We start from the raw sequence: 25,294 nt of genomic DNA on the forward strand, positions 1-25,294 counted from the left end.
AATCCAGGTCTCCGTGAGAGCAAGAAAATCCAGAGACTGCAGGGAAGCGTAGCCAGAGATGAAGTCAGCCTTAGGAACAGCTGACTGGCAGTTCCACAGGCCCCCTGAAACGAGATGTTGGATCTCAGTGGAGCATGTGGGATAGACGAGAGCAGGCCGGTTATATCGATTAGGAGATACACGGGGCCAGTGATAATTGCGAGAGGAAACATGAACAGGAATGGAGAAAATACACATGATTATAGCATGAGGGGCTAAAAAACCAAAGAGAATTGAATAAAACAAAAGAAAACACCAGCGATACTTAGCTCAATCAAAGTAGGATTTGCCTCCATCGTGACTCCCACAGGACTCCAATGTCTTTGTCAGTCTTTGTCTGGCTGACGCTCCAGGAAAGAGCCACCTAAGATGGACACCTGATTGCTGAGTTCTCACAGCTGTGGGGGCACGCGACTCTAATTAGTTAACTCTCTTCAGCTGGTGGGCGACAGCAGTGTTCCTTCCTATTGTAATGCAGGGTTAAGGCGCGTGACCCACTGAGACCTGTGTTACAGGTTGAGTTGAGCAGATCTGAGATTTAAAATCTCTCAGAAATCGCCGTTTTAGCTACAATAACTACAGAACAATTATACAGAGTAGAATAAATGAAACAGAGAAGTCTATTTAAACAAGAATATAACTTACAGTGATTGCTGAGTCAGTATAGGTAGTGTCCTCACCGGGTCTGGATGCACAATAAGCCATTAGTTGAGAGTTTTTCCTCAATAACAAAATGTTAATCAGCGTGAACATTTTTTGTTGCTAAAGCTAAATGTTGCCCATTTTTGCTTAAAGAATTGCTTAATTTATACATTGTCGATGAAAATAGTTTCCAGAAAGTTATTCCACCACAAGCAATTGAAATAATGATTTTATAATTCTGATTTAACAGGTGTTCAGAGACTTCAACTGTTGGATTTTTTTTTTAGCTTGTTTAATACCTAATTGTGTGCTGGAATCCTTCAATGGGAACAAACCAGAACAAACACACTGAGTTAAAAACAAAAATTTGAGTGACACAATTCATCCAGCTGTCAGCAGCCCTAAATAAGGGAATGACATGGATATAATGTGCTGAAAAACACAACAAATATGCAGGGATGTGCATCTGTTTCTAAGGCCTTTTTTTATTTTGGTACATTCTGATAATTTAAACAAAAGAGAACAGAATCAAACTGAAAAGATTGTGAATATTTTCTAGATACATTTATCATTGATTCTTTTAGACCAGAACAGACTGCCAACTCAACAGGAACTATCAAAACATCCCAATCAAAGTTTAGAGTCACAACATTTGATTAACCAAACAAATTATGGGAGAAACTACTCGGCATATTAATGAACAGTGAAACTAAATGCCTTCAACACAGCTTAACGAGGCTATCAGTTTAATCCTGGACATATATTATTTTATAAAAGGAATAACAAGACTATTCGAAAACCATGGTTGAAACATAGCATAGTAGAACAATGATTTGAAGGACACCGGGAGAAACAGCATCTCTGTGGCCTTGTTTTGGCATAGTGTGAACGCTGGTTAGAACATAAAAAATGTTAATCAGATTTAGGAAAATACATGATGGGTTAGGGAGAAAATAGCATCTCCTCACACCAGTACGGTTTCTCTCCAGTGTGAACAAGTTGATGTGTTTTGAGACCACCTGATGTCTTGAACGTTTGCCCACACTGTTCACAGCTGTAAGGTTTCCCTCCTGTGTGAACACGTTGATGTGTTTTGAGTTCACTTGATGTCTTGAACGTTTTTCCACACTCTTCACAGCTGTACGGTTTCTCTCCAGTGTGAATACGTTGATGTGTTTGGATATTACTTAATTGAGTGAACATTTGCCCACACTCTTCACAGCTGTACGGTTTCTCTCCAGTGTGAATACGTTGATGTGTTTTGAGATGATGTGATCTGGTGAAAGTTTTCCCACAGTCTTCACAGCTGTACGGTTTATCTCCCGTGTGCACACGTTGATGTGTTTTGAGATCACCTGATCTGGTGAAAGTTTTCCCACACTCTTCACAGCTGTATGGTTTTTCTCCAGTGTGAATACGTTGATGTGTTTTGAGATGATATGATCCAGTGAATGTTTTCCCACACTCTTCACAGCTGTACGGTTTCTCTCCCGTGTGAATACGGTGATGTCTTTTGAGATCACTTGAGCTAGTGAACGTTTTCCCACACTCTTCACAACTGTACGGTTTTTCTCCAGTGTGAATACGCAGGTGGCGCTTTAAATCTCCAGATGTTGTAAAGGATTTGTCACATTGCTGACAGCTGTGACATCTCTCTCTTCCTTTCGGTTTCTAAAACAGACGGACAGAAAAAGAGAGAAAGTCAATCTAAAAAGCATGAATACATATAGAGTCAACAAAAAAAAACTCACTTAATACTTAAAGATGGGGTAGGTAATTTTGGAGAAACCAGCTCGAATGCGATAGAATTTGAAAATACACAGCCGGAAGAAATCTGCTACTTCCTTACAGAGCCCCTCCTCCAACACACACGAACGCGCACAAGATAAGTTTGTGCACAGATGGAAGGCTGACAGGCAGGTAGGCCATCCAGTTATTTTAGCCGGGCCGGCTCAGATGATTGGTCGTGCTTTTTACAGTACTAAGGCTTCCACAGATGAAATGTTGTTATGGATTTTTTGTCAAAGCACTTAAGATATTCATTGCTAACGGGATGTTAAGAGCATTCCATGGAATATAACAAAAAATGTATCTCGAGCCGGTTTCTAAAACTTACCTGCCCCACCTTTAATTCATATACAGTCAACAAAATACTACTTGTACTAACTGTTTGTATTTATTATATTTGATACAGTAATACGGCAACATTCTAACCACAGTATATACCAGAGGTGGGGGACTCGAGTCGCATATTTTTAGACTTGAGACTTGATTAACATTGATAAAAGACTCGACTTTGACTTGGTATTCATGACTTGAGACGGATTACTTGAAAGGACTCTAATTTTCAAAATAAAATATTTGCGTTTGTATTGTACGAAGCCCCTAAAGGGCAATGGGAAAAAAGTGCACATATTATTTGAGATATATTTCAAACTAGGACTTCATCTTAGGGACATTTCAGCCAGGGGTGTAGAGATATTTGTTTAAACACCGGATTGGCAAAACAAGAGAGTCTGTGAACCAGAGGAGGGAGTAAGTCCTACATGTGCAAGTCATGAGCAAGTCTCAAGTCTTGACCTAAAAGTATCAAGCAAGTCCCAAGTCACTGTGGTGAGAGTCAAGCAAGTCAAGTCATTGCTCAGGTCAAGCAAGTCATACAAAATTCTGATGAATAAGCACAGTCTCCGCATTTAAGTCAGTTAAAAGACAGTGGTTATGAAAATGGATTCAACCCACACTATGATCTTTACATACACAGTTAATAATTTGAAATCTAATTTAGACCGATGACAATCATATTAGATTCATATTAACCCTAGAACTGCAGACAATATAGCTAGGACTCAAAAAGTCTGTTCAAAAAGGCAGAACTCCAGGTAAGAAAATCATATATGGCATTTGTGATTACACATATTTAATTTAAATGTATGTTAACACTAGAACCGCCAACAGCATCAGCACCTACATAGATATCATTTTCAAATCATTTAATTTGTTCCTCTTCATAATTTCCTTATAAACTAAGTAGGGCGATTTAAAACTCACTTAATTGGGTTAATTTGGAAATTGCTTCAGTTTATCATCATAACAGGTCAAAAAGTTCAGATTCATTTTACAATAAATCAAGGAATGATGCACTTCTACAAACAAACGACTAAAAGTAGATGAACCACATCAGGGGTGCCCACACTTTTTTGGATGGTGAGCTACTTTTGAAATGACCAGCTCACCGAGGTCTACCAACCAAAAATAAAATCCCAAATGGCAAGGGTTGCTGAATAACACATTTTTTTAATACATGGGATAACTACAATAGGGCTGCAACAAACGACTAATTTGATAATCGATTAATCTATAGATTAATGAAACGATTAATCGACCATTCTGACTATTATGCCTTGCACAATTTCTCAAACGCTCTTAGCTCTTTTAGGCATGCGGAAACTAACAATGAAGACAATAAAGATGAATACTTGATTCAAAAATACATATATTATTAAATTGTTTACAAAATTAACATTGCTTTTTATTTAAATTAAATAAATAATATTTCACATCAAAAGAAACAACAATGTTTTAACAACTTGTATTAAATAATCTGATGACAGAACTGTAAACAGAATAGCTGAAACTTTAACAAAATAAAGAAGAGTAATTCAGTTACCTCTAATCATTAACCCATGTTTGTATAATTGTGTTAACTCTGTGTGTTGCTGCTAGCATACATAACACCTGACGTGGAAACGTTACTCGTGGATGGGGCTACAGAGCTGCTAGAAAGACAGTCGAACCCGGTGCATTCCTCCGTCTGAATGTGGTGCACTTTTGCTAAATGTTTAGACAAATTGCTCGTGTTACCGCCCTTACATGCTAAACACTCTTGGCAAGGAGCATTGTCCACCTCAAGAAGGGTAACATTTAACCACACCTTGGAGCGCTTCTCTCCGCCATCCCCACCGTGTTCTGCTGCATGTAGCAGCTGCGTGTGTGTAAGCTGCCCCGCCCCCCTCGCACACGGGGGAGAGAGAGAGATCTCGTCTGGATTGGAAAGATCGAAAATACACCGACCATAGACGCATTTTTTTGTCTTTTTGCATATTAGAAACGAGTTGGCGACACTAAGAATGCAAGATAATGTTTTTGTAGCAATAATACATGACCTTTCTCATTCTCAACTCGCTACTCGGAGGGAAGTCGCTATCATATGCCTTGTGAACACTCCGATAATGCCTCTCCACGTTACCTTTCTTTGGCAGAGCGAGGCTTGCTTTACAAATAAGGCAAATAACCTTTGAATGTGACATCACAACACAAATATCCTTCCTCCCATTCTGGGTGGAAGTGGTATGTTTTTAGCTTTTTGCTCGGTCCCGCACTCATTTTGTTGTTTGTCTCTTCAACTTAATTTGAGTTTTCCCGACACTTGACTGATTTTGTATCGCTTTGCATTCTGGGTTAACAGACTGGAAAGCAATAGGTCGCTTGTTCTGTCAATCAAGTAAACTCCTGAATTAAGTAGCAGGGAGGCCAAGGGAGGAGGGATCAAAACCTGTTTTGTCTATTTTAACAGAGCTAGATTTTTTTATTTTTATGAATGACTCGCGATCTACCAGCACAGTCGACGTACTGGGCACCTCTGAACTACATTATTCAAAAGTTTACAGTAACTTCTGATAATAACACAGGGGAAATAAACGAGGCTTCTCTCTCTCTCTCTCTCTCCCCCTCCTGACAGCCCGTCAGTATGAGGGTTAGTCGAAATGAATCCCTTGGCGGTTCTAGTGTTCATTTACCGTTTTGTCTTCTCTTTGCAATTTGAAACCAAGTCTAACGTAGCATAAACTTAACGTTAGCTTTCTACAACACAACACAACATATGCACGTAGCCTACCTTTCTCTCTGGGTTTTTTTGTAGTGATGAATGAAGTTGGATGTTGTTTTGGTCCTGTCACCGATCTTTATGCTGCAGACCCTGCATACCGCTGTTCTTTTCTTGTTAGCGTCATCGACAACATAATCCTTGAATCCAAACTTGACTATTTTTTGGAGTAACGCTAGCCGCTGCCATGTTAACTGACACTCCTGCCGTCTAGTGGGTTGCCAGTTTTGCGCGCATGGCGCTATAATCACCCAATCACATTTCGAAAAAACTAAACGTTATATCTCAATACAAAAACAAACGAAAATATTTAATTTTAAAAAGTCAAGTCCTTTCAAGTCATCTGTCTCAAGCTTAAGTCAAGTCTCAAGTCATGAATACCAAGTCAAAGTCAAGTCAAGTCTTTTATCAATGTTAGTCAAGCAAGTCTGAAGTCCAAAAATATGCGACTCGAGTCAAGTCATGTGACTCGAGTCCCCACCTTTGCTGTGAACCAGTCTGCCTTGATCTATGAATTCATGTCTGTGACTCTCACAGTATCTGCTGCCATCAGCTGTTTTATAGAAGGAAAACCTCCTTCACTTCATGAAATCTCTGCAGCACCAGGAGACAGTAACGTGTAACTCAGCAGAATCTGAGAAGAGCTGCGCCTTTTACTGTTTACTTCACTGTGTTTACCTTCATTAGAACAGCTAAAGAGCGACAGCAGGCTGCTATGTTTTAACCACACACCCATCTGCTTAGGGATCACTTATTAAAAGGTGTGAAGGAGATGGCCAGGCCAGCTACTGGCATCATGATTTTCTTCTCACTCGGGGGGTTATGGTGTTGCTTCACAAGTCTGTTTGGTGAATGTTTATGGCCCAAATGAAGACAGTCCCGCTTTTTTTGAGAATCAATTTTTAATGGATGCATCCCTCCCAGGCAAAGTAATGATGGCAGGTGACTTCAACTGCACTCTATCCCAAAACTCGATCGTTCATCTGTGTTGAAATTAGAAATGAACAGTGGGCGATAACTACAGATCCATTGTAAATTAATATTTGTTTCGTTCTATAAGAGGCTTTATCAATCTGATTATCCATTGAATTCGGTAAGTCAAAGCACTTTCCTAGATGGGCAGTCTTTTCCCAATATTTCTGTAGAAACAAAACTCGCAATGAATAGGGAAATGAATTTTGAAGATATTTCCAATGCCATTCTTAACATGAAAGGTGGTAAGGCCTCAGGACCTGACGGGATCCCAATTTACATGTATACATTTTTCAATGCAAAATTGAGAGCCCCATTGTTAAACATGTATGCATGGGATCATTCGAGCAGGGCAGCCTCTCCCTTCGCTACAAAGTGCCTTAATCTTATGACGTCTGCATGACTGGCGGAAGTTACACTTATAAACCTATGAGGGCGCTGTAGGACACAGGTGTGTAATGTACATGTTGAGGATGGAAAGTCAATAAGCGGCGTCAGGGGGGCGCTAGGGGCTGCTGCAGCTCCCCTATGATAGCAATAGCTCCCCCTAAGAAATGTATGTCTTTTAAAAATGTTATGTGTGAAATTCATAATTGGAAAAAAAGGATTGATTCGAAAACAACATGCTACAGTACAGTACAAGTACCTCTGGGTCTCTGTGCTTCATTCAAGCTCAGCTCTGTGTGTGTGAAACGAGCCATTTTGTGTGCGTGCGCGAGAGAGCGCACCGGTACCGGAGATTGTTGTTGCTAGCTAGCTACGCTAATGGATATAAGGAGCTTTTTCAACAACAAGGTGGAGGGAGAACCCTCGCCTGTCTGACTGAGAGGCTTAGATAACCTCAACTCAGTGAGGTAAAGGACTCTCAGTGTTTAGATAGTTACATATAGTCCAAGAGGCACACGTTTACAGTGGGGCAAAAAAGTATTTAGTCAACCACCAATTGTGCAAGTTCTCCCACTTAAAAAGATGAGAGGCCTGTAATTTTCATCCTAGGTACACTTCAACTATGAGGGAAAGAATCCAGGAAATCACATTGTCTGATTTTTAATGAATTTATTGGTAAATTCCTCGGTAAAATAAGAATTTGGTCACCTCCAAACAAACAAGATTTCTGGCTCTCACAGACCTGTAACTTCTTCTTTAAGAGCCTCCTCTGTCCTCCACTCGTTAACTGTATTAATGGAACCTGTTTGAACTCGTTATCAGTATAAAAGACACCTGTCCACAACCTCAAACAGTCACACTCCAAACTCCACTATGGCCAACACCAAAGAGCTTTCAAAGGACACCAGAAACAAAATTGTAGACCTGCACCAGGCTGGGAAGACTGAATCTGCAATAGGTAAGCAGCTTGGTGTAAAGAAATCAACTTTGGGAGCAATTATTAGAAAATGGAAGACATACAAGACCACTGATAATCTCCCTCGATCTAGGGCTCCACGCAAGATCTCACCCCGTGGGGTCAAAATGATCACAAGAACGGTGAGCAAAAATCCCAGAAACACACAGGGGGACATAGTCAATGAACTGCAGAGAGCTGGGACCAAAGTAACAAAGGCTACCATCAGTAACACACTACGCCGCCAGGGACTCAAATCCTGCAGTGCCAGACGTCTCCCCCTGCTTAAGCCAGTGCATGTCCAGGCCCGTCTGAAGTTTGCTAGAGAGCATTTAGACGATCCAGAAGAGGATTGGGAGAATGTCATGTGGTCAGATGAAACCAAAATAGAACTTTTTGGTAAAAACTCAACTAGACGTGTTTGGAGGAGAAAGAATGCTGAGTTGCATCCAAAGAACACCTACTGTGAAACATGGGGGTGGAAACATCATGCTTTGGGGCTGTTTTTCTGCAAAGGGACCAGGACGACTGATCCGTGTAAAGGAAAGAATGAATGGGGCTATGTATCGTGAGATTTTGAGTGACATCCTCCTTCCATCAGCAAGGGCATTGAAGATGAAACGTGGCTGGGTCTTTCAGCATGACAATGATCCCAAACACACCGCCCGACGAAGGAGTGGCTTCGTAAGAAGCATTTCAAGGTCCTGGAGTGGCCTAGCCAGTCTCCAGATCTCAACCCCATAGAAAATCTTTGGAGGGAGTTGAGAGTCCGTGTTGCCCAGCGACAGCCCCAAAACATCACTGCTCTAGAGGAGATCTGCATGGAGGACTGGGCCAAAATACCAATGTGTGAAAACCTTGCGAAGACTTACAGAAAACGTTTGACCTCTGTCATTGCCAACAAAGGGTATATAACAAAGTATTGAGATGAACTTTTGTTATTGGCCAAATACTTATTTTCCATCATCATTTGCAAATAAATTCTTTAAAAATCAGACAATGTGATTTTTCTGGATTTTTTTGTTCTCATTCTGTCTCTCATAGTTGAGGTATACCTAGGATGAAAATGACAGGCCTCTCTCATCTTTTTAAGTGGGAGAACTTGCACAATTGGTAGCTGACTAAATACTTTTTTGCCCCACTGTATATGATCATTTATAGGTATACAAAAATAAGAGAATAAATGAAAAACAGGTATGAAATACTATATGACAGTAAAACAAGAATACAGTTTAAAAGGGGAGAGATTTCTAAAATATCCATAAAGAATAAGAAAATCTGCTTACAGTTCTGTTTCAAATGGGTGTTGAGAGATGTATCCATAGATCTCTTCATTTTGCTCTCAAAGTGCACCAGATTGATGCATTTAACTTTAATATATTTTTAAAATCTTCCCGGGGGAGCATGGCCCCCAACCCTCTTAGAGGAGGTTAGGTCCACACACCTATAAAAATAGCACTTTACCCCTGCTTACACCTATATGGCGTGAGCTGATTATCGAGCGTTCATTGTAACAGTCGCGGTACACTGTGTTTGTGCGTGGGCATTATTGCAGTAAAAAGTTCAACTGTAGCGACCGGTACATTAATGGGAAGCCCTAAATGTTTGAGCAGCCTCTATGAAACGTCAAGCTACCCCACAGCACCCCCAAAATGAAATCTCTGGCGCCGCGACTGAGCCTGCAACCCCGTTTTGAAGAAATGTGCAGTGCAGAACAGGCTCATTGCAGCCACTGATGATAAGACACACTTTTTTTTGCCAAATATCAGCATTTTCTTTCTTTTCATTTTTTTTTCACAGATTGCAAAGTGGCAAAGTATTATAACTTATTCGTTCTAGCAAAGGGATTGCAAAATTGTATTATGTATTTATTTTGTTGAGCACAGACTTATGGAGCATTGTTTTATTATCAATGTCTTAGCCAAGTGATATTTTAATATAATGTAAATAATAATAATTTGTAAAAGGAATGCTCACGTTCATAATGATGTATTTTTATAAATGTTAACTTGGCCCATTATGTGACTATTTGTGTTGGGGGGGCCCGACTTTTTTTTTTCTCCAAAGGGGGGGCCTGATGGAAAAAGTTTGAGAACCACTTGGTTAGGGAAAGAAAAATGGTTAACCTATGCCTTCTACAAGCCAGGCGCTCAATTGCTTTGTGTTGGAAAAATGTTGGTGGCCCCTCCCTGGGCCACAGGGTAAACAATTTAACTTTCAGTCTGGCTCTTGAGAAACTCACATATATACTAAGGAAGAAAACTTCTGAATTTTACACCATTTGGGAATTTTTGGGGGAATTTATAAAAAGTGGGGACATTGCAGAAGCGATGGAAGATTAAAGTGAACTACTGTAAACTACTGTGAGGACATTTTGAATTTGGTTAATCTATTTAGAGAATTGTAAGCTGTACTCTGCTCTGTTTGTGGATCTGCTTTTATTGTATTTTTGTTGAAGTTGCTAATGTAATTATATTCTTGGTCTGTACTTTAAACTGATTGATGATTCTAGTATCTGCACACTTTAAAAAAAAATGCATTATTTTACAATCTGCCATATGTCTAATGTTGGGGAATGTTCGGTTGTGTTTGTGTAATGTGATAAATGTAAAAGATCAATAAATAAATGTTTAATTTTTTTTTTTAAATACAGCAACGTTTTAACCAGAGTAGTGGTAATGTTCTAACCTATATCTAACCATATTGTGCTTCAATATTGTATTTTCTAAAAAGGTTGTGATCTTTCATTTGGGGATAAGTGTTAGGAATATATTGTGATGAAGTGCACACTGACCTGAGCTCCAGGGGTCTTTTTGTTCTCCTCCATGCTGCTCTCAGTGCTCCTTCTCCGGCTGTGTCTCTGAAATAATCAACAAAACTACAGCTGACACAAAACAAGACAACTCAATACAACCAACAGACACAACAAAACTAATCTACAGCTACGTCTTTGGTTGATAGCAGAGGTTGAGAGGTAACTAAGTACAATTACTCAAGTACTGTACTTAAGTAGCCTACTATTTAGAGGTGCTTTACAATTGAAAAGGTATCTAACTTCGATACAACCAACGTTAATATCTAGGTCGTCTCCGATTCCGAGCTCCGATGCTGATAAGGCTCCGGAAAACGGCCGTCCTTAGGACACCAGCTGCCCGTCGTATCACTTATTTCAGGCACTAAAGCGTCAGATGTCTGACCGCCAGGATAGCAAAACTGAGTGTGTAGTGCAGTAGGTGTTGGTGGGCTGGTAAGACCCAGCGCAGTATCTAAACTGCCCCTGGAGGAGAAACCCTGTGTGGTTGGGAGACTCCCTGCTAATTAGGGCCGCTTCAGGACCCACAATCCCTAACCCCCTCTTTTAACCAGTTATGCCAATTAAAACAATTCAAATTGAATATCAAACATAGCCAGAGTCAAACACTAATATCACAGCAGTGATATTACATCATCAGCAGAGCACATGTCATATTTCAGTATCAACCAAAACCACATCAACCACAGTAACCAATATTAAACTACAGTTTAACCTTAGCAGGGTTTCTATTTCCCTTAAACAATTTCAAGTCCAAATGATCAACTACTGTCAGCCTTTTCCAAGGAAGGGTGTTCTTACCTACTCGAAGACCAAGGAGAGACCTTCAGAGACCACCAGAAAGACCAGGAATTGGGTCGAAATGTACAAAGTACAAACCGGTTTTATTGGATTTTTAAGAGGGTTTACAAGATCCAAAAAAATAACAAAAGTTTTAAGTACAAAAGCAACAGGTTCCCAAGTGAACCTCCTAGAGCCCTAAAAGAGCCCAAGCCCAAATTCAAGCCTCAAAAAAGTCCCCCCAAGCTCCCCCGTTTCACTTCACTCATCTTTTATAGTCTCTTCCCTCCTCCCTCTCTGCATCAGATGGTTTCCCCTTTTCTATCTTTGAGTGAGAAGGAGGTCGCACAGGTTCAATTCTTACTCAGTGAATAAATAAAAAATGTAAAGTTAAAATTAAACAAATGAAGATTATAGTAATGATATGCAATTTTAACAAAAGGGAATATGAAATTTGTTATGAAAGCAAAACACATTTTCAATGTCATGTTCAGAGATTTCTTTTAACTTCAATTGAAAATATGCAAATTTCATGTATTAACAGAAACAACCTGAACAAAAATGTCTCTAAGATGTGTTGCTCCTGGATGTTGGCCCTAAAATCATCAAGTCTGTACACAGTTCACTCTCATCCTGTGTGCATTGCTGTCCTCAATCGTTGTAACCGTTGTCAAGGTGTCAAAAACCACAACGCCTTCCTAGAATTGTGGTTGGAACTTTTATGCTTTGCTTGCACCTTCTAAAATGCATAATGTGCATAGGTCAAGAGTTCAGGATGTTCTGTCTAGTTTCACATGTCTGGTAAGACATTATTGAGACATACATCCTTTCCATCAAACCAAATAATAGCCAATTTAGCATTTGTTATCAATGGTAAGCTTAATAGAGGTAGGCGAGGTAAAAGTGAGGTCTGTCAACACTATTTCCATTTAATGCTACTTTTTACTTTTACTCCAAAACATCTCTCACACACAGTTTTTGCACATTTGTTTATCTTATACTGCTGATATGCACACACACACACACGGCGATACCACAAAATCTAGATTGATCCGATACCAAGTATTTCAGGGCCAGTATCGCCTATACCGATACTTTTTTTTAATGAAAAGCATCTTATGTACTTTCATATAGGGGAGAGCTGCATGACATGATTTTTGAGCTGAAAGCATCATAAATAGACTAAATCTGGATTGATTTTTATGAATACAGACAGAACAGTTTTTTATAGACAAATAAACGTTTTACTTTTGCAAATTTAAAGTGCAAACATGAAAAATAACAATACAAAGTGGCCAGAGTAGCGAACTGTCTTCTTGCACACATCACAGTGCTCCACACAACGCTGCTCTTTCTCTCAGCCATCATGCCCGTGTGTGTGTTGCACTCGCGAGTCGCCGGCTGCTGTCAGTCAGCTTGATAATCGGCGTTCAGGCAGGGAGCGCGCTGCGCGAGCCTCGAGGAGAGGAGGACAGCAGTGGAGAGAGAAGAAAAGAGCATGTACTTGTGTTCGTCTGCACATCGTTTTTTGAAGAAATTGACGAGTAGAGGAGACGGGAAAAAAAGTATCGATCCTATTGGCTCCAGTATCGATATTTTGAAACGTAACGTAATATCGGAAGTATCGATATTTTGGGGTCGATCCGCCCACCCCTAACACACACACACACACACCTCTTTGTCCTGGTTCTTCAGTCTTTCTTCTCCTTGATAAAACACTGCCGTTAAACACACTAATCTCCCTTTAATGCCTTTACTTATGTTTACCGATCAGCAACGTGGTATAAAAAAGTACAAACAAAGAACGTGAGGCAACAAAAACACGGTTTAACGGATAAAAACAGGGATAAATCACCCTACAAGAATAAACTACCTCTTTGTATGTGTTTTAAAAGTCTCTTAAAGACATTACATTCGGTATAAAATCTGCGCCAACGTCTGTTAGCAACCTCTAGCTTCTGAGGACCGGAAGCTAGAAACGGACACCCGCAATGCATCATGGGATTTTAGTTTTTCTTTTAAACATAAATTCACTGCCTCCCTGTGGTGAAAAACGGTATTCATATAAATATGAATTACAACAATGACAATAATATATATGATAATAATAATAATAATAATATATAAATATGGGACTGGTATGGCGGATTTTAAAAGTTGGGAAAAATGTTTTTGTTTGTGATCATACATTTGATTTCCATTATATAGGTTTTGATATAATGATTGATCATTAAATTGTTATCAAAGCTGGTAAAGGTGCAGCTAGTTTGATTGCCTTTGTATGCAGGGTAGCTTGTGAATTTACTCCAGGTGGAACTAAAGTCTGATTTAAGTGTCCCTTAGTAAAAGTAGAAGTACTCAGATATTGTACTTCAGTAAAAGTAGAAGTAGCTACTCAGATCTTGTACTTGAGTAAAAGTAGAAGTACTCAGATCTTGGACTTGAGTAAAAGTAGAGGTACCAGAGTGTAGGAATACTCTGTTACAGTAAAAGTCCTGCATTCAAAATGTTACTCAAGTAAAAGTATAAAAGTATTATCATCAAAATTCTAGTTAAAGTATCGACAGTAAAAGTAGTTATTGTGCCGATTGGTGCATTTCAGAATAATATATATGATATGTTTTATAATTATTGATCATTAGAGTGTTATCAAAGCTGGAAAAGGTGCAGCTAGTTTTAATGACTTTCTATACTGCAGGGTAGCACACAAAACCTCGGCCCAAAACTGCCCCGAACCACTGAGTTAAACTCGTCTGACTGATAAAAACACCCACACTCTCTGAGCGAGAACAAAGAGGAGGAGAGAATATCTTTGTGTGCAAATCAACCCTCCGCCTTCACCGAAGCTGGGAAAAACACGCCGACATCAAAGGCAGCGGCTGACAGAACTGCCGGAGAAGCAGCAGCTAAATGCTCGTTATCTTAAATCCTGCAGGGAACCCCACCTCAACACCTACACAGACACATAAATAACACATAGGAATCACAATTATATTAATTTACTGTGTGAGGTATCATCATCGAGAAATATGTGTTTATGTTATGTAGTGTCTCTACTTTAAAGAGTCCTCTCCTGCTGATGATCAGGTGTATATCAGTATGTAGTGTCTCTACTTTAAAGAGTCCTCTCCTGCTGATGTTCAGGTGTATATCAGTATGTAGTGTCTCTACTTTAAAGAGTCCTCTCCTGTTCAGGTGTATATCAGTATGTAGTGTCTCTACTGTAAAGAGTCCTCTCCTGCTGATGTTCAGGTGCACATCAGTATGTAGTGTCTCTACTTTAAAGAGTACTCTCCTGCTGATGTTCAGGTGTATATAAGGTAACACTTTATATTAAGGTACACAAATTAACCATCAACTAGTTGTTCATTAACATGCATATTAGCAGTATATTGGCTCTTTATTAGTCATTGTAAAACACTTATTAATGCCTTATTCTGCATTCTACAAGTAATAAGCCATTAGTTGAGAGTTTTTCCTCAATAACCCTCTAACTAGTGCTTATTTATTGCAAGTGAGTTGTTGTACATGAGTTTTTGTAATATGCTCTGCTCAATATGGGCCTAATAAGGCAGTAATACCACAAGAATAGTAATTCTACCATAATAACACTTATTAACAAGACATGAAACTATAAGTGTTAATTGTGTCTAAATAATTCAAAATTAGGTATTTATATCTAAGAATATGTGTTGGGGTATTGACATTTCAGCTACCAATATCAAGGTGACATTGACCTGTATGTTTCATATTTGACCATTTATATATTTGTAAAATTTGTACTGAAGGTTAAACAGGAAACCGGGTACAGGAAGTAGGAGAAAGTGAACTGAATAGTATGGCAGTAGACATCAATGAGTTGACTGCTACTAATTTTCCCTTTGCAACCTGAAGAGTGAAAGGGTAAATTCCGTCCGAAAGCAATGACTGTAAGTGTAAGTATAAGTCTTACACTAACACTGTAACGATTAGTAACATGTATTGTATTTATGTGATGATATGTTACTAAAGGTTTAAACACAATGAAAAAATGTGTTAGCATTCGCGCTAGCATTTGCGTTAGCATTCGCGCTAGCGTTAGCATACACGGTAGTGTTAGCATACATGCTAGCCTTAGCCATACTAGCCTGTACCATTCTTATTATACATCCATGGCCTGTACACATGCTTATTGCACAGCTAGCATTAGCTATATTTACCTTGTTTACACTTAGTGGTCCTATGTGTTAATATGTGTATGTTACACTTGCATGTATGAGATCATTAAGTGCCTTGTAACTTCTTTTTGTATAGTTTCACTCCGTTTGAATGTCAGTGGACTGCAAATAAGTCAATAATGGAGCATGGCTGCTCATTCCCTGGCATGCTCCCCCGGGAAGATTTTTTTTTTTTAATATTAAAGTTAAATGCATCAATCTGGTGCACTTTGAGAGCAAAAGGAATTTAAGGATACATTTCTCAACACCCATATGAAACAGAACTGTACACAGATTTTCTTTTTCTTTATGGATATTTTACAAATCACTCACCTTTTAAACTGTATTCTTGTTTTACTGCCATATAGTATTTCATAACTGTTTTTCATGTATTCTCATAAATGGTGACCAAAACGTTTGAGACCCACTGAGATAACTAGACTAAAGTTAACTATCTAAACAGAGTCCCTTACCTCACTGAGCTGTAGTTATCTCAGTCTGACAGGGCAGAGCTCTCCCTTTCCTTGTTTTAGAAACAGCTTCTAATATCCGTTAGCGCAGCTAGCTAACCAGATGCTAACAACATCAATGCAAATAGTGAGTTTGGTAGAAATATACTGTATAATAGTAAAGTTATTTAAGAGAATGCCATAGTTATTGAAGATTTCACATTATAAAAATATTCCCCAAATTATTAAAAAGCACATTCTTCCAAACTCCTTGCTGTCGTATGACACAGAGGAGACTATTGATGTGTGTGGTGAGTTTGGTAGTAATAAGCTGTATAATAGTGATTGAATATTATTGTATTCTCTTTTTTCGGAGTTGCACTTTGCAGACGGTACCTGAGCACTCGTTTGTTCTCCGGCTGCAGATAGAGACCAATGTGATGTGTCCAGCTCGGAGGACGGCGCGTATTGGCTTTTTTTTTAATCAAAATGTGATTGTAGTTCGTTTTCAACCTTACCACGGTACTTAGGAGACGTCATTTGTGTCTGAATAACGTTTTGTTCATGAGTTATTGATCTGTGAAATCAGAATCAAATATCTTTCCAACTTTACTGAACTAAGCCAGAAGACTTGTCTCATTTCGTGGACTGCTCGGTTTGCTGTTTCTTCACTTTATTTTTGTATTTATGTACATTTTAATTTTAGACGAAAACTTAGCGTGAGGAAAGGCAAGTGTGGCGTGAGTGCGTGAGATATGGGTTAATTGCGTGACTCTCACGCTCAATGCGTTAGTGTTGGCAGCCCTGAGTCAATGGGTGCTATTCCACCAGACGCGCCGCGTTACGGCTCAGAAGCGTCCCAGAAGCGTCTCGCCGCTGGGCTCCGCTTGAAATAGGATTGAAGTCTATTTTTCGACCCGACGCAGCCGTAAGGTAATGTCGGGCAGGCAGGAAGTGGAACGTTCAGAGCATATATAGCATATATATATATATATATATTAGGGATGTAACGATATACCTAATATCGCGGTAAATAAACGTCCCAATACCGTCGTGAGACTGACAAAATCTACCTTGATTTAAAAAAAAAAAAAATCTTTTTTAAATGTAAACACTTTTTCTTTTTCAAAACCTTTATTTAACCAGGTGGTCCCATTGAGATCATCGATCTCTTTTTCAAGAAAGACCTGTCCAACATGGCAGCAAGATAACACAAAAATCCCGTTTATGCAAATCCCGTTTATGCAAATCCCGTTTATGCAAATCCCGCCAGTGCAAGCGCTAGCCAATCAAACCGCGTGCAAGCTGGGAGAGCCAGACCGCAGTTCATTTCCTCATATTCCAAACGAGATATTACGGTAGCAAATCACCCGGTTCTTTACGACCAGAACTATTTACCGGGATACAAACCGGAGGAACCAGGCATGGAGGGAGGTGGCAGAGACAGTGGGTGAAACTGGTTTGGAGAACGCAATAAATCCTACCCTCGTGGGGGCGCGCTCATGTGATTGGCTTAGACTGGAGGAGACATCTGATTGGCTATAAATGAGAGAAATTACAAGTACGAATCGGGTGACCGTCAGGGGAGTCTCAAAAAACCCACACACGAATGCACAGCGATCCATGCACAGAAAGCGGTTTGTGTTTGCAGGTTCAGAGGTTTTAAACGGAAAACAAATATGTGTGGATCAAAAATACATATGTAAAACTTTGTTCTGTGTTTGGATTTTATTTACATGTATATGAAACGGAACACATTTGTGTGTGCATTGAAAAACACAAGTGTGGATCCGGAAATACAAGTGTGAATCCTTTTGCGGATCATGAAATAAAAGTGTGAATCCTTCTGTGTGCATATATTATGAGACTGTTCTGAGCCCAGATATATATATATATATATATGTCATATGTATTATTGCTACACAAACATTACATTGCAGTTGTAGTGTCGCCAACTCCGTTTCTAATATGCAAAAAGACAGCAACATGCTTCTTTTAGATCTTTCCAGATGAGAGATCTCTCTCCCCCGTCTGTGTGCGAGGGGGCGGGGCAGTTTACAAACATGCTCTGCTACATGCATGCAACACACCCACACACGGAGGAGATGGCGGAGATAACGCGCTCCGAGGTGTGGTTAAACTATTGCCGTGTCGATGTTGACAATGCTCGTTACCAAAAGTGCAATAAGAGTTTAGCATGTAAGGGCGGTAACACAACCAATTTGTCAAAACATCTTGCAAAAGTGCACCACATTCAGACGGAGGAATTCACCGGGTTCGACTGTCTTTCTAGCAGCTCTGTAGCCCCGTCCACGAGTAACGTTTCCACGTCAGGTGTTATGTATGCTAGAAGCAACACACAGAGTTAACTACATTATACAAACATGGGTTAATGATTAGAGGTAACTGAGTTATTTATTTTGTTAAAGTTTCAGCTATTCTGTTTACAGTTCTGTCATCAGATTATTTAATACCATTATACGGTTTCTTTTGATGTGAAATATTATGTATTTAATTTAAATAAAAACCAATGTTAGTTTTGTTCACATTTTGTTTAGTAAGTTTACCTTATTTTTTTCTCCAAAAGAACCGATAAAAGTACCGTTATAAGTTATAACGGTACTTTTATCGGTTCTTTTAACTTAAAAGGACCGGATCGATAAGCGCTATCGATAAAAGTTAAAACCTTAACGATACCCATCCCTGTCTGTTTTACACACATTCTGAGGCCACCGTGCCTATGTTTTTATTTTCACTGCTAATGTATGCTTATGTTCTATTAGTGCATTAAAAAATCATTAAAATCATTAATGAAGTTTCAGCTCAGACCCCACGCTTAATATGTCTCCCCTGGCCCACCTACATTTCTCCAGGCCAACCCACACAATAATTCCTGGCTACGCCACTGGTTATGCCGTGTGTGCATGCACCTCGCGGGAGCGCGCACAGCGTAAAGCAAAACCTCCCAGACATGTATTGATCTCTATGGCAAAGTACGGTTTGGAAACTATATCATTTCCTTTTGGAGGGCATTCATAACACGGCATAACACCAGAGCCTTGCTGCGCGGAAACGTTGGCACTGTTCCGAGTTTGTTCTAATCTGTCAAAATGACAGACTGCTTTCAGATTTTTCCGTCATTGTTAAATAACATTCGGTTAACACGACCACTGCTGTCCCCAGCAACATCAGTCAGTACCAAGTGAGAGAGTTTTTTCCAGAGCAGGGGATATTGTAAATGCCCAAACATCCCAGCTTATAAATACATGGAAATCTGGACATTCTCATATTCCTAAAAACCTGTCTGATGATGCTGAGTGAGTGACTAGTGAGTTTGAGTTGAGTTACTTGAAAAACTAAAGTGAAACTTGATTTATTTTATTGCAGGGTCTGATTATTAAATGTCCTTGTTTATTTGTTTGGTAGTACCAGTAGGTACAAAAACACTGGTTTTCTTGTTCCAGCCTGTTACTGTCACTTTGTTTTTGACACTTTAAAATACTGCTATCCTACTAAAATGCGGTACAAATCAGATTTATTATGTAATAGAAAAAAAAAATCCGAGTAACACAATTTTTTATTGAAAAAAAAAAAATAGAATTATTTTGTTCCCCTTTATTATTCAATATCGCGATAAATACCGTACCGTGGACTTGTTATCGCGATATTATCGTACCTTGAGTTTTTGGTATCGTTACATCCCTAATATATATATATATATATATATAGGCCCGTATATACACACACACAAACAAATTTTGCAGACCCTATCCCTCCGTAGTCTTTCAAGTAGGAGGAGAAATGCCAGCGTTCTCCTCCGGTTTACAGGCACTGTGTAAATATTAGGGCCGGGACTCGATTTAAAAAATTAATCTAATTAATTACAGGCCTTGTAATTAATTAATCGCAATTAATCGCATTTTTAATCACATATAAATATTTGACCTGAGAACAGTGAGAAGCAATTTTTTTCACATGGATTTTAGTATACCATTGAATAATGACTGAATACATAAGCTTAAGCAACAAAACATTGTTTATTTTTTTCAAGGATGTACTTAACCAAGACCAACAGAAAAGTGCAATTTTTGCCATAAAGTGTAGCAATAGCATATTTAGGAATATAGTACATTTCAGAGATTCAGGTAGCCTATAGGTAGGTAGACCTTCTGTAAACTATAACACTTTGTTTTTTAAGTAAAACACAATACTTTCAAGTACATTCAGAACATTGAAAACCCTGACTATTAGAAAACATCTCTCTGTTGCTTCAGAGGCCATAACAGACTGTTGATTTAAAAAATCGAATCAATTTCAGTCCAACTCTCTCAATAACCTTGGCCAAAACAATAAACAGTTCAACATAAAGTGCCAGTTGCACCAACAACGTAATAAATAGTTCAACATAAAGTGTACCATTTAAAATAAAATAAAAAAGTGCCAGTGATTGACCTCAATCCCTCCTATTCTTCCAATATCCTGATGAAAAATAAAATCTCTCTGTTGCATAGGCCACTGTTTGATCCACGCGAATTGGGTGTGGGTCCTTGTACTCCGAGTCGGGCTAACGTCCACGCTAGCTTCCACGCTAGCTTCCACGCTAGCTGCTATAGGTTTTGCATTGAGGTAATACTTGAGGCTTGATGTGCTGCGGTGATACGCAAATTCCTTTTTGCATAATTTGCAAACAACCGTGCTCTTATCGATGCTTCCATCCGTCCGTTTTTTAAAACAAAATGTCCCATCCACGGGGCCAACCAAAGCGGTCTCATCAGCTTTTTCATTCATGTTTGACTATTGTTCACTGTGGTTTGTTGTTGTTTGAAGTCATGAACGTTAGTTGGTGCTCCAGTATAATCGGTACCCCTGAAACTCATCCAGTGAGAAACGTTCCGCGGTGCAAAAATAAGTGCGATTAAAATGCATTAATTTTTTTAACGCGTTAATTTTTGTGTAAATAATTAATTTTAATTAACGCGTTAAAGTCCCGGCCCTAGTAAATATATATAGAATAATTATGATGATGAATTAATTTTTTTAACACTAAAATACAGCAACACATCTTTGATTAATGTCGTTTATAACTGGGATATTACAATTATTATTAACTTTGTCTGTACAAAGTAGTCTGCCCAGGAAATATGCCCAAATCAACTAAAACTGCGAGCCGGCAGGCAAGACGCTCCGCTTCTGAAATGCTTCTGAAACGTGTCAGGTAGGGTATGACGCCGGAGGAGGCCGGACCAAAACCGCGGCGCAGCCGTTACGCGACACAGATTGACCCGGTGGAAACTAGGGGTAGCTACTTAGCTTGCATTGTTATGGATCTAAAGGTAGTAAAAGCTAACTTTCATAGCACAGCTTTACTTCTCACTTACCACAATAAAGAAACAGAACGTATAGTACAGCACAAACAACACAAATGATTAATACTTACATATATTTTCAGTTGTAGTATTATAATAATTGAGATGCTGGTTCTTCTGGGAAGAGGCACCATAAGGGGGTGAAAAGTTAGGACGATTCTAAGGGCCCGTGACTGACAGGAGCCCCAAAATGTTCAGAACATTAACAGGGTGTCCGCGGGGTCTTAAAAAGTATTAAAAGTTGATAAATCAATTTAGCGAAAATTAAGGCTATTAAAAAGTATTAAAAAGTATTAAACGGCATTTTCCAAGGTATTAAGAAGGTCCACAGCAACGACAACATGAAACACCCTTTAATTTACTGAAACGACATGTCGGGAAACCCCCTCAAGGCGGCCCCATGCATAGCGCGCCGTAAAATGCTGCTTCTTATTTTAAGTTTCGTTGCCTTGTTCCGCTCTGTGGGAGGGTCCCAAGGTGGGTAGACCGGCATACGCAACGCTCTGGGGGTCCAACGGCTCCGTGTGTAAGCCCTATATGATCATTTTCTGATAACGATGAAATAGCCCGCCTCCCTCTCCCCACGTCTCCAGCTGCTGCTGGGCTGTCAGAAGAGGGGGAGGAAAAGAGAGGCAGGTACCGTTTATTAAATATTATTATACAGAGAACAGAGTCGTTATCAATTTGTTTTTATGCTCAATAAATAACAAAGAAGACCTCTGATCGGCACTTTTCTAATTTTGTACGGAAGATTTCAACTTTAACGGACATGTTGACCGGCGGAACATTTTTTTTTACGGAAACTCTGCCGCACGGTTCCCTCGACCCTTGGAAGAGGCCGAGCGGTGGGTGGTTTTCATCTGCTGGTGGACTACCTGAGAGATACAGCAGGAGAACACGCCGTCCACCGCGGAGAATAAACAGAAGGGCAACCATGGCAACCATGCTCCGGGGTCTTCTTCGCTGCTTTTGGTGTATTTTGTGGCGGCAGCAGCGCCACTTACAGGCCTGGCATATGTACTACAGCGTTTCCAGCGGTCTAGTGTGAACGGACACATTAATGAATCAAATGTGTGTGAACAGAAGACTTTTTTGCGTTTGCGTATGCGTTTTACCGTATGCGTCCTCGTGGGGCCGGGGTCTAAGCCAAACTATATCCGGTCACAGAGATCTGCTATTTTAAAGTAAAGTCAACACATATCGACCCTAATATAGTCTATATTAAGAACGAGAAAAGTCTTAACATATATATTGTTTTTTGTAAACATATGACAAATGTGTGAGGGTGATGACGTCAGAGCATCGTCCTATGTGCCAGGGCTTAGCCCCGGACAGCCCCAGGACAGCCTCAGCCCAATTTAACCCCTGGGTATTTGTGAGGGTGCTCCTATATGGCATTACCCCGCTGAAGCTCACCAAAGTTTAACATATTTCATAGTTCAAAGTTTTGTCAATTGTTTTGTTTATTGGTCAAATACTGGTTTCTAATGGTTTCTGAGGAGTTTTACTGGAATGAAAGAGCACAGAGTACAGAAGCAACAAAGCAGCATACTGCGTTAAACCTGACCTTCACAGAGAGGTTGAAGTTCATGTGGAGAGGAGGCTTCAGTAGTCTGTCTGCACTCTGTTTAGTTGTGCTATCTTACAATCAATATAGTAAATGTGAGGTAAAGTGTGTAGCCAATGTAACCGGTTAGAACTCAAAGTTGCGATGAGGTCTTAAAATGTATGGAAAGGGTCTTAAAAAAGGTCCTAAAAGGTATTAAATTTGACTTCATGATTCCTGCATATACCCTGATTAAGAAAAAAATGTAAGTAACCTTTCATCAATCCTCAATAATTAACATTAATATAACGTTATATTGACAAATTACTCACTAAACTTACGATTCTTTTAACTTATTTTCTTCCAAAAGTTAATTACCCAAAGCCTCTGTACACCCCCTTCTATTTACGTGTAATGGTTTGGTCCTGCCTCCAAACGCGGTGCGTGCGGCACCGGTGTTACAGTATAAGTTGAGTCATGACAACTGGCGACATTCTATTATTTTCGTCATAGGAATCCGGGGCGTGTACATTGAGGACCCATTGTTGACTTACCAGGAAAGAAACATCGTTTGTCGTTTACGTTCATCTTTTGCTATATCTGCCTTCCTAAGATCACTTTGCTGCACATTCAGTACTCGTATGTGAGGTTGTGGGTGAGAGTCCGATATCGTGACGCTTACAGGGAGGTATCGAACATTACAAAGTAGGTGACTGTGTGGATGCCTGTTCAAAACATTGCAAACTTCAGTAATCATTTAAATTATATATTTGTTTCCGACTTTCATTTGTTCATCGTTCTTAATGTGATGTATAGTAGCTTTGATAGCTGTCCATACCTTCAGACAGCCTAAAAGTAAAACACAAGTTGTTTATTCACAGCCCGAACGCTCATCGAGATGACTGGATCAGTCATGACAACTTGTGATCAGCTCCGATTAAATTGTAATATCAATTCTGTAGCTAACCTCCAGGGAGCACGTTTATTTTATGAAATACCTGTATCCCTCTCATCACAACAAGACTCTACACTGTGCAGGAAAAACAATTACATACATGAAAATAACCTTGATGCATGGGAATTAAACACACAAACTATCTTCCGTGGCTATACTGATATGTCACAGTAACGGTAAACCACAGAAAAGTAAGTCCAGCGGGGCACAAGTTGAATACATATAATACGGTAGTTCTATTATGCCTTTAAGCCTATACGTTTAACCCATAAGAACCCCGACCCATTTCTACTTTTGGGGAAATTAAGGGGAACGTCATTTAGACTAAATAGACACATTTCTGACAAGTAACCTCCCTAGTGTCAAATATCTGGGCTTTAATGGTAAAGTAACTCTTATTTATAACTTAATTAACAAGGATGATGTTTTGGTTTGCATTTGTTTGAACATACTATGAATTGAAGAATAAAGCATATGTTAACTAAATATAATTGAATCAGCTAAATTAACTGACCAGACCATAATCATATTTCTAATTGTGCATATATGTCACTCCGGGTTTACTGTGAATGTTTAGGGTTAAAGTCCCGATGTGACACCATGTGTCACAGCAATATTTATGGCATTTGTTTCATATCAATTTCATCAAGAAATGTTTCCACAACAGGTTAAATGTAATCAGAATCAGAATACCTTTATTCGTCCCACAGAGGGGACATTTACATTTGTTCCAGCAGAAAAGAGCCGAAGACAGCTTAAAGTTTAACAAATGACATGTCATGTAAGCATTTTTATTCTTAAATGGCTTGAATATTAACTTTAGCAACAAAAAACCTTTCCAAATCTAGCTAGTTCTGTCACATGTTTTAGCCTGACACATGGACATCTTGGACATGTTGTTATGGGAAGACAAAAGCAAATGTCAAGGACCATGATGACCCCAGACTGTTCAGTGTGTGTCACTTTGGGACTTCATGAGATAAAAAAGGCTAAAGCTGTATAAGGAACTTTCCAGAACATTTAAATTTCATGTGACACCCGTGTCTAAGCAATTCTGTCTGCCTTCCGTGTTTCTGTTGTTATTTACTTCCTCTCTGCCTTCTTCTGATGATTTATCTGTTAGTTTGTGTGTTTAATTCCCATGCATCAAGGTTATTTTCATGTATGTCATTGTTTTTCCTGCACAGTGTAGAGTCTTGTTGTGATGAGAGGGATACAGTTATTTCATAAAATAAACGTGCTCCCTGGAGGTTAGCTACAGAATTGATATCACAATTTAATCGGAGCTGATCACAAGTTGTCATGACTGATCC

The 25,294-nt window shown here is 39.3% G+C and overlaps 1 protein-coding gene across 1 annotated transcript in view; it reads right to left on the bottom strand.

The window, feature by feature from the left end:
• LOC307028545 (uncharacterized protein) overlaps positions 1-13,430 on the bottom strand; it is a 151,682-nt gene extending 138,252 nt beyond the window's left edge. The window contains exons 1-2 of the mRNA XM_079663662.1: positions 13,144-13,430; positions 10,672-10,737 (exon numbers count right to left, since the gene is read on the bottom strand). Of these exons, the coding sequence (XP_079519788.1) occupies positions 10,672-10,704 (33 nt within the window). The 5' untranslated portion in view covers positions 10,705-10,737; positions 13,144-13,430. The remainder of the gene's footprint in view (positions 1-10,671; positions 10,738-13,143) is intronic.
• Between the last annotated feature and the right edge of the window lie 11,864 nt (positions 13,431-25,294).

This window comes from Notothenia rossii, assembly GCF_949606895.1.
Source record: "Notothenia rossii genome assembly, chromosome: 2".
NCBI lineage: Eukaryota > Metazoa > Chordata > Actinopteri > Perciformes > Nototheniidae > Notothenia > Notothenia rossii.